General features: G+C 38.7%; 2 protein-coding genes across 2 annotated transcripts in view; both read left to right on the top strand.

The window, feature by feature from the left end:
• Window positions 1-10,509, top strand: part of IL17RD (interleukin 17 receptor D) — a 116,941-nt gene that overhangs the window by 17,874 nt on the left and 88,558 nt on the right. The window lies entirely within an intron of this gene.
• Window positions 2,440-4,573, top strand: HESX1 (HESX homeobox 1). The gene is made up of 4 exons (XM_005868379.2): window positions 2,440-3,026; window positions 3,521-3,720; window positions 3,995-4,096; window positions 4,193-4,573. Exons 1-4 carry the CDS (start codon window positions 2,870-2,872, stop codon window positions 4,289-4,291), a joined length of 558 nt encoding a protein of 185 aa, XP_005868441.1. The 5' UTR covers window positions 2,440-2,869; the 3' UTR covers window positions 4,292-4,573.

Here is a 10,509-nt window from a genome sequence, read left to right as displayed (position 1 = left end):
GGGTTTCGCTCCCTTCTCTGCTTTGCTCCAGCCACAGGAAGCCCTATTTATTCTTGCAGGAATCTTCCTGCAATGGGCCTCTAGTCTATATATAAACTGGTATTATGTAAATCCAGATAAAATCAACTCAAGACAAATAAAAATATTGGAATGTCCTCTTGATAAAGAAGAAATTGGGGACTGGAGTGACTCCAGCATGTGCTATAACATCCTTTCAACTTGCACCTCTGAGGCACTACTCTGTGGGGGCACTACTCAGAGTTTCAGCGAGGCTTTTTCCCACCGTATGCACTGTTGATTCAGCTTACCGGGCTCACCTGCTTTTTTTTTCATTCTTCTAATTAATGTATGAATTTATTTATTTATATACTATTGTTCGTTATCTCTCTTTCCACCTCTACCTCACCCAGCACCATGGTGAGCTTCATGAGGGCACGAATCCTATTCTATTTATTCTGGTACTTAGTAGGTACTCAACCAATTGTCAAATGAGTGGATGAATGAATGAATGTTTCAGAGGAGAGAAAGGAATCTGGGAAGGGCATGAAGTCTCTCTTGCTCCAAGTCTTCCCAGATTAAGTTCACCCCCATTTTCGTACAGCCTATCTACTATAGGTAAAACCTCCATGCAGTATAAAGTTTACTAGTTTATTCATTTTTGAAAGGTTCAAGTCAGTGGTACCGGACAGGCTAAGAAGCCTTCTCAGATGGCGAATAAAGAAAAATTGAATTTATTAAAGGAAAAGGTGTTGGTTGATGGAGATATCCAAAGGGAAGTGGTACACAGCACTGAGCCAAAGGGTATTGGGTCCATGACGGCAGCAAAAATATACTTAGGACAGTGAAACAAGGAAGGTCATAAAAGAAGCAACAGGGAAGCTTAGCCTGGGCTGCTTGGACTCACTGAAAAGTCAGAGAAAAGGGGGCCTTGGAGACAGGGTCAGGAGGGTAGCCTGGGACGAGCTGCTGCTGTCCATTGCTCTCCTGGTTGAAGTCTCATGGGCTCCCTTAGAGGTTAGGAGATGCGTGCCTGTGGGGGAAGAAGAGAGGGATAGGAGAGTGCCCACTGGGTCCTTTGTCCTGAGCATTTATCTCTCTCTTGCAGGTGGAAATCTTAGGGGAGGTCTCAGGGAGTATCTCAATAGAATATTCATCATCTCTCCAGGTGTGCTCTTCAGGGTCTTGGTCTTCACTGTTTGGTCTGTGCCAGGGCAGGGGGTCATTTCACAGTCAATGAGCGGGTTCTGAGGTCAGCCACGGTGTCACTTGTCTGGTTTTGCTACATTTCTGGGCCTGGAGCTGAAATACAACTGAAGCCTAGATGTTGTGTTTAGGGAGAAAAAGGTCAGGGGGTCTAAACTTCATGACCAAGGATATGTGAGGGGAAGATGTTACCTTGGAGCAAGGTTCTTGTTTTGTCCCTTGTTAGGCATTGGGCTTTCTGTACTTGGCCCATGGTCCTTGCTCTGCTCACATCTGTCTAGCAGTTGTCAGCATGGCTTTACTTGTATATCTACACACCATCTTACATGTGCCTGTTGATGTTTTGTATGTGAATCTTTTGTTCACTCTAGAGCTTGCATAGGAGAATTTAGCGTAATGTTTATGACATCATGAGGGGATAAAATCTGATGAGGCTGAGTTCCATCCTGTAAAGGCTATTTCCTCTATGAGCAGACTATTTTTCCTGAAGAAAAGTCCAGGAGTTGTTTAAAAGCATGATAAAGCTGACCATCAGGAAGGGACTGGGAGAAGAGCTACAGCAGAGCACAGAACTAAAAGTACCGTACCTTTTGCAGGGAGCGGCCACTTCAAAATCTTCCCAACCAGCAGCTGTATTCTTCTCTTAATTTCAGTTTTTCTTAAGATTACAAATTTAAAACATTCTGTTCTTGGTTATTTTTCATAAACCTATTGTCTTCATGGAAACCCCCCAATCCTTCAGAGGGAAATTTTTCTTTAAAAAAAAAATACAGTACACTATGTTCTTTTCTTTGAAATAACTATGGTGAGAGAAATCCTTCCCTTTAATAACTACGTTGAAGCCATGCTTTTAAATTGCTTGGAGATAGTTACATATGAATCTTTATATAAATTTCTATCTCTCGCATTTAAAACAAAAGATGAAAGAAGGGAATTTTCTCATTAATTATTTAAAATACTTGGTGCAACTGTTTCTTATGAATTAATTCAGGCACTTGGAAGACAATTACACTCAGCGTTAATAACATTGCCAACCTTTTCCAGTATGCTGCACTCCAAATACTATTGTGCTTTCATTGACAACATTTACTATTACATATGCATATGAAAAACAGGAATTTTCATCAGAATTACCGTAATAGCATTAAGAGATTATTACTTTTCCCAATTTCTTTGGAAGGAAATTCACTTAAATTAGATTATTTATTACTTGACTGCTTTCCTATCTTGCCTGTATGTTTAGGTAACTGGAGTCCATGAAAGTATAAACTTCAGAATAAAAGCATGATTTTATGCATTAATGGTTTCAAATAAAAGAGGAGTGCTAGTTTGTGCATCACTTCTTTTGAGAAAGTTAAGTCTGTGTTCTGCTTAGGAGAGATAACACATTTTGTCCCTGTAGGTGGCCCCCCTGGTGTAGCCATTAGTTGCTAATTACTTTGCAAACAAATAAACAATTAACTCCTCAAGCTGCTGACCGGGTGTTCATTGACTTGCTAAAACTTTCTAAGACAGGATTTTAATTAGTGACATTCTAAATCCAGCCCCCTTGTCAGCAGAGCCCTAACGTGACCTGCAGGAAGATCACTGCCCTGTACGTGTGGGGCAGAGCCAGCCAAGAGGTGCAGAGAGGCCAGAGCTGCCGACCTGTGCAGCCCACGGGAGGATGTCTCCTAGCCTTCAGGAGGGCGCTCGGCTTGGGGAAAGCAAACCCTCGCCCTGCTCCTTTTCAATTGAGAGCATTTTAGGACTGGACCAGAAGAAAGACAGTGTTCCATCCATGAAACCCCACCGGCCTTGGGCAGACACCTGCAGCTCCTCAGGTATGCTTAATTTTTAAACTCTTTTATTTCTTTTGCACTGTTTAATCTGGCCTTTAATTTTATATTACCTAGAGTTAAAAAGAAACTGCAGTTTCATCCAGTTACATAACTAAAGTATCTAGGACTTTTAATATCTCCAGCTGAGTCCTATGGGAAATAAAAAGACTATCAGCCTTGAATCCAGTGGGTATAGTGTTCACTCACAGGAAAGGCCACGCACCTGCAGATCTCTGTGTTTATTTGACACATCGGATATTCTAAGTCTTTTTTCACTGAAAAATAAGTGACATTCAGAGACCAAAAGGTCCTCTATCACCAAGGCAGGATCTTCATTTTGATTTGCTTTTTGGTTTTGGTTGATGAGAGGTCAAGTCTCTTGTGAAACGCAGAAGAATGTCACTAGAAAAATTAAAGTCAAGTTCCTGAAATTCTTATAGAACTTTGTTGAATGTAGGATTGGACTTCTAAGATGGGGTTTATTTTTCTGTTTTTAGAGAAAGATGTTAACCTATATCTACATGTCCCAAGCCTTCCAAATGGGATTTTATTCTCTTGTACTGTGGATCACCCAGTGCCAGAAGAAAGAGTTATGAAATATGAAAGTTACTTTTCAACCTCAGAAAGACTGTCTTTGAAAAGAGAGTTGAGTTGGTATAGAGGCAGAAGACCAAGAACTGCTTTTACTCAAAACCAGGTGGGAAGTTTTTTCAACTAATAATAATACAAAGACTTAAATTGACACCCTGTTGAGCAAAAGCCCATTCACTTTGGGATTTCAATTTAGGCGTTATTAATAAAACAACAGAATGTATCATTTTTAACAGTTTGTGGGTAGTCATTTTTTAAAAAAGACATACAAAATAATTGTCCAAGATTTAAATGAAATTATTTTGCTATACAAATTAAAGTCCATTTTATAATGACATTCCAAGAAGCAACATTTTAAATAACTATTTCCTTATTCTTAGGTTGAAGTGTTGGAAAGTGTCTTTAGAGTAAACTGCTATCCTGGCATTGATATCAGAGAAGACTTAGCTCGAAAATTGAATCTAGAGGAAGACAGAATCCAGGTAATTTTCAAATTTAGTTGTTATTCCTGATGATTGAAATGTTAAGAATAATGAAATAATGTTTCTGAGATCTATTTTATTTCTTCTTAATTTTAGATATGGTTCCAAAATCGGCGTGCCAAACTGAGGAGGTCTCACAGAGAATCACAGTTTCTAATGGTGAAGAAAAACTTCAACACAAATCTCTTGGAATAGATAGAAAACTAAACTTGTGAAGTTATCTTCCAGTTGCAGAACACGAAGAACCAATGGAAATATCAAGTTTTTTAAATGTGATGTTTTCTTTTCTGCATTTAATCTGAGCATTGTCACTGAAAATATATTGTAAATAATTACTATATCATGGTACCTGTTATACTTGGGCACTTTTAAATATAATAAAGGCCTTTTCTATATATTTTAATAAACATTTTCAGAAACAGCCAGCTATTTTTTCAGTGAGCAAATTTAATGTAATAAATTAGTTTGCTAAAATCAGTAAACTCGTGACTAAGTGGCTCCACAAACTGAATTCTGTACATTTACAAAATAATTCAAGTAAAATCATCTGGAGAATGGCACAAAGGTGTGACTTGTTTCAATTAGTTTCCTTCAAATGCATTTTGAAGCATGATTATGCTTTAATAGATGATCAAATATGATTTATTCATAAATCTTATTTTCTCTTGATTTCTGGCATGAATCAGTGAAAATTTTTCACCATATAGCAATACAAATCCTTATAGAATGCCAGTTTCAGTTTTTTAAAAAGGCAAAGTCATTATACCAAAGTAGAAATATAAAAGTATCAGTTGTCATATTCATACCATTGCACAAAAGAATTGAGCTGCAAGTAAATGCAAATTTTAAAATATTTTTCTAATTCATGTAATGCTGTACTTTAATTTCATTCCTTAAAGTGATAATGAACATGTGGCTTATATCTATTTCTAGTGTAGTGATTTCCAATTGGCTGTATATTTTGTTACAAGTAATATGTTGACTGAGAAGGTGGGATAAGGCCTGCCTTGCGTATGTACTCTGACATACTTGTTGGAAATAATCAGGGCGCTTTCTGAGACAAAAACTATGTATTTTCTTTGCATTTGCCATTGTACCTGTCAATTAAAGATGCAAATAGGATTAAATAGCATCCCAGGAAAGGAGTCTTACCACTGAAAATCTGGGTATTTGTTTTCCACTTAATTAATGGAAGGCCAAAGTGGGTGTTCTTTTTGAAATGTTAGCTTGAGGGCTCTGACTTTGTCTCCTAAAAGCCTATTTCAACTTTGCCCCTTTGAATTGAATTCTTGTTTCCCTTTTCTTTCTTTCCTATTCCTCTGTCCTTTTCTGTCCCAGTGATAACCAAAGTAGAAGGTTCTTATTGAACTTTTTTCTTTTTTTCCTATTGCATGAGAAAGATTAGAGGGAGTTTGCATATTATTGCTGAGGAAAAGTAGCATGACTCAGATTTTGAAGCTCTTAAAAATCATTTACCGAGAGCACATTTGGGGTTAGAGAGCTCTGTGTCTCAACAACTGGTCAGCAATGAGCTGCCTTATTCTGTTCCACTGTTGTTGAGATGGGGAGGGAGGAGGTCAGAAGGGCCCCAAGGGCAGTAACTGGGAGACCAGAGGCACTAAAGGTTCTCCAAGGAAGACTCCACTGCCAGACGGCCATTTTTCCAGTGTATAAAGAACTGCTTTCATTAATATAAGATATGAAGCACTATTTTTTTTCAAATATATTTTATTGATTTTTTACAGAGAGGAAGGGAGAGGGATAGAGAGTCAGAAACATCGATGAGAGAGAAACACCGATCAGCTGCCTCCCACACACTCCCCACTGGGGATGTGCCCGCAACCAAGGCACATGCCCTTGACCGGAATCAAACCCGGGACCCTTGAGTCCGCAGGCTGACGCTCTATCCACTGAGCCAAAACGGTCAGGGCACTATTTTTTTTTTAATTCATTATAAATGAAAGTATTACATATGTCCAACCTTAGTTGATTACCTCCCACCCATCTACCCTCTCCCACCTTCCCTCCAAGATTCCTCACTCTGTTCCACGCTTCCATGTCTCTGGATCCACTCCATTTGTCAGTTTATTTTGTTACTTATATTCCACATATGAGTGAGATCATGTGATACTTGGGCTGTTTCCAGATCTTAGCTATTATAAATTGTGCTGCTATGAACATAGGGGTGTATACATTCTTTCTGATTGGTATTTCGGGTTTCTAGAAGTGGGATCACTGGGTCAAATGACAGTTCCATATTTAATTTTTTTAAGAAACTCCATACTGTTTTCCATAACTGCTGCACCAATCTGCATTCCCACCAGCAGTGCACTAGGGTTCCCTTTTATCCACATCCTGGCCAGCTCTTGTCATTTGTTGATTTGTTGATGGTAGCCATTCTGACAGGTGTGAGGTGATATACCTCATTGTCGTTTTAATTTGCATCTCTCTGATGAACAGTGACTTTGAGCATTTTTTCATATGTCTCTTGGCCATCTGTATGTCCTCTTTGGAAAAGTGTCTATTTAGGTCCTTTGCCTATTTTTTAATTGGATTGTTTGTCTTCCTTCGGTTATGAGTTCCTTATATATTTTGGATATTAACTCTATCAGTTGTATCATTGCCAAATATGTTCTCCCTTTTTGTTTTGTTGATGGTTTCTTTTGCTGTGCAGAGGCTTTTTATTTCGATGTAGTCCCATTTATTTTCTCCTTAGTTTCCCTTGCCCTAGGAGATGTATCAGCAAGCATTGCTACGAGAGATGTCTGAGATTTTGCCTATGTTGTTTTCTTCTAGGTTTTTTATGGTTTCACGACTTACACTTAAGTCTTTTATCCATTTTGAGTTTATTCTTGTGTATGGTGTAAGTTGGTGGTCTAGTTTCATTTTTTTTTTTTTGCATGTATCTGTCCAATTTTCCCAACACCATTTATTGAAGACACTGTCTTGATTCCATTGTATGCTCTTGCCTCCTTTGTCAAATATTAATTGAGTGTAATGGCTTGGGTCGATTTCTGGGTTTTCTGTTCTGTTCCACTGACCTGTATGCCTTGTGCCAGTACCTGGCTGTTTTGATTTCAGTGGCTTTATAGTATAAACTTATATCTGATATGTTGATCCCTCTAACTTTGTTCTTCTGAAGATTGCTGCGGCTATTCAGGGTCTTTTTTGGTTCCATATAAATGTTTAGATTTGTGAAATATGCCATTGATATTTTAATAGAGATTGCATTGAATCTATAGATTGCTTTGAGTACTATGGACATTTTAATGATGCTAATTCTACCAATCCATGAACACGGTATATTCTCCCACTTGTTTATATCTTCCTTTATCTCTTTTTTCAATATCCTATAGTTTTCTGAGTACAGGTCTTTTACCTCCTTAAATAAGTTTATTCCTAAGTATCTTAATTTTTTTGTTGCAATGGTGAGTGGGATTGGGTTTTTTGTTGTTGTTGTTGTTTGTTTAGTTTCTCTTTCTGAGAGATCATTATTGGTATATAAAAATGCCATCGATTTCTGGGTGTTATTTTTGTATCCTGCTGAATTCATTTATTAAGTCAAGTAGTTTATTGGTGGACTCTTTAGGGTTTTCTGTGTACAATATGTCATTTGCGAATAATGACAGTTTTACCTCCTCCTTTCCAATTTGGATGCCTTTTTATTTCTTTTTCTTGTTTGATCGATATGACTAGGACTTCCAGTACTATATTGAATAAGAGGCAACTTGATGGATATTTTTCTCTCTCTCCCCCTTCCCCTCTCTCTCTGGAATAAATGGAAACATATCTTTGGATGAGAATTAAAAATATATTTTTTAAAATAAAATTCGATTTTGTCTATAACTGAAATAAATTGTGTTTATAGATGAAGTTATACATAACTGAAATAATTTATAATAGAAATGATGCATTTATAATTAAAACAAATAACAGAAGTCAGAAAAATTTAAATACTAGAATTTATAATATTAAAGAAGTAACTATGAATGTAATTATACATCCTTTTACATTTTCAGACTAATAACAATATCATTAAATATTGTGAAGTGAGCCCATAATATGTAAGAATATTTAAGAAGCAAGATACTATACAAGATCAATTGTGTTTTTCCCCTAAAATCATTTCCAAAAACCTAAAACGTAAATGTGGATCTTGTTAAAGAAAATAATGAGCCATTAAATTTTTTTAGCAGTTACAATTGATAGTAATTTGGAGAGACTATATGGATATTTGGGGGAGGGGAGGAGACTGGACTTTAACTATGAGGAAAAATCAAACAGGATGAAAATGAAAATGAAAACACAAGATAGAATTATCCTTCTCTCAAAGCACACAGGCTCTAGTCCACAGCTTATCTCTGCTCCTGTAATTCCAAGCCTTTGTCTCCATTAATGCCCAGGACAAAGTGAACAGTAGTACAAATCAAACTAATGCAGTCAGGCTAATACCTGGAGCGTCTCTATTATCTGGCCACTGCCTAAACAAGGTTATTTGGTCTCCTGTAATAGCATTTGTCTCTTGTGAAGCCAGTCAGACAAAGCCCATCACTAAAGAGTGCTGGTGGGAACAATGGATGTGTGTGCTGGTGGTCAGCTTTTGAGTTAGTCAGTGTTAATAGGTGCTTTCACCCCCTGATTTTATCACGCATCACAAGAGTGGCATAAATTCCCCATTACCACACCCAACAAATAGCATCAACCTGGGCCTGGCACTTACTTCTAAAGGCAGGGAGCTGCGTGCTAGTCCATTTACTTGATGTGGAACCCCAATCAAAGTATGACAGATGGCGACTTGCTATCGCCACTTCACGAGCCCCACAGGACTGAAAACCCCTCCGTGTGCCTTTGGCTAAATGTAATGCTCATTTTGGCTGTTCTATCTTCTGCTGGGGCACCAGCCCACAGCAGGAGCCCAGCAGCCACAGCACCCCACATCCCATTGGGCACCAGCCCACAGCAGGAGCCCAGCAGCCACAGCAGCTAGTTCTTGGTGACTCCCACCACCCACATCCCATCAGATTCACCCCTCCCCATTTTCCTCTCAAATCTCCATATCTTATCCTTTCCCGGACACAGAAGCAGTCACAGGAAGTACACAGCAAAGAAGGGAGACTAAAGTGCTATCTGGCCAGGACTAGAAGGGGGCGCACCTGTGAACAGGACAGTGTGGGTGAAATCACAGGAGATTTGAGAAGGTAATCTTACACGGTTGTGAACAAACTCCTACACGTCCCCGGTGCTGCACATGCATGTATCTGATCCTAACAGAACACCAAAGCTTTTGAGAACTAAACAACAGGGTAGATAACTGCCTGAATATCTGCTGGCCTGTGGGTGGCAAACATGCAGGATAGGTCTACAAAGGCTTTGAACATTGAATTGACATTGAAAACACAGACCATAGAAGGCAGCTCAGAACTTGTAGCCTGAATCTAGCCAGGATAATTTAAAAAATTGTCCAGAGGAATGAAACAAGACTCAGAGTATCATATAACATAACATTCAAATGGCCAGGATACAATCCAAAATCACTCAACATACAAAGAACCACAAAAGTCTGACCAATCTTATGGGAAAAGAAAATCAACAAACACCAGCCCCAAGATGACTCAGATATTGGAATTATTTGACAAAGACTTTTTTACCCCCTTTCCTTTTTAAAAAAAATTAAGATATAATTGATATATAATGTATTAGTTTCAGGTACTCAACATAATGATTCAATATTTGCATGTACTGCTGAATGAGCACCACAATCAGTCCAGTTAAGATCCATCACCACACAGTTACAAATTATGTTTTTTCTTGTGATGAGACCTTTTAAGATTTTCTATTGTAACAACTTTTGTTGTTGTTAATCTTCACCCCAGGATATTTTTCCATTGATTTTAGATAGAGAGGAAAGGAAGGAGGGAGGGAAAGAGAGAGAGAGAGAGAGAGAGAGAGAGAGACATTGATGTGAGAGAGACACAACAACTAGTTGCTTCTTGCACATGCCCCATCTAGGGCCAAGGATCAAACCTGCAACCCAGGTACATACCATTGACTAGGAATAGAATCCATGACCCTTTGGTGCTTGGGCCAATGCTCTAACCACTGAGCACACAGGCCAGGGTCTATCTTAACAACTTTTAAATATACAATATAGTAATACAGTATTATTAAATACTAGAAGCCCAGTGCAAGAAATTAGTGCACTTGGGGGGGGGGGTCCCTCAGCCTGGCTTGCGCCCTCTCACAGTCTGGGAGCCCTCAGGGGATATCCAACTGCCAGCCCCCTGGTGGTCTGCACATCATAACGACTGGTCGTTCTGCCATTCGGTCAATTTGCATATTAGCCTTTTATATACTAGAGGCCCAGTGCACAAAAATTCGTGCACTCGGGGGTGTCCCTCAGCCCGGCCTGTGCC

This window comes from Myotis brandtii, unplaced genomic scaffold (genome assembly GCF_000412655.1).
Source record: "Myotis brandtii unplaced genomic scaffold, ASM41265v1 scaffold268, whole genome shotgun sequence".
Lineage (NCBI taxonomy): Eukaryota > Metazoa > Chordata > Mammalia > Chiroptera > Vespertilionidae > Myotis > Myotis brandtii.
Note: the sequence above shows the minus strand (reverse complement) of the source record. Positions and strands in the feature narration are given on the sequence as shown.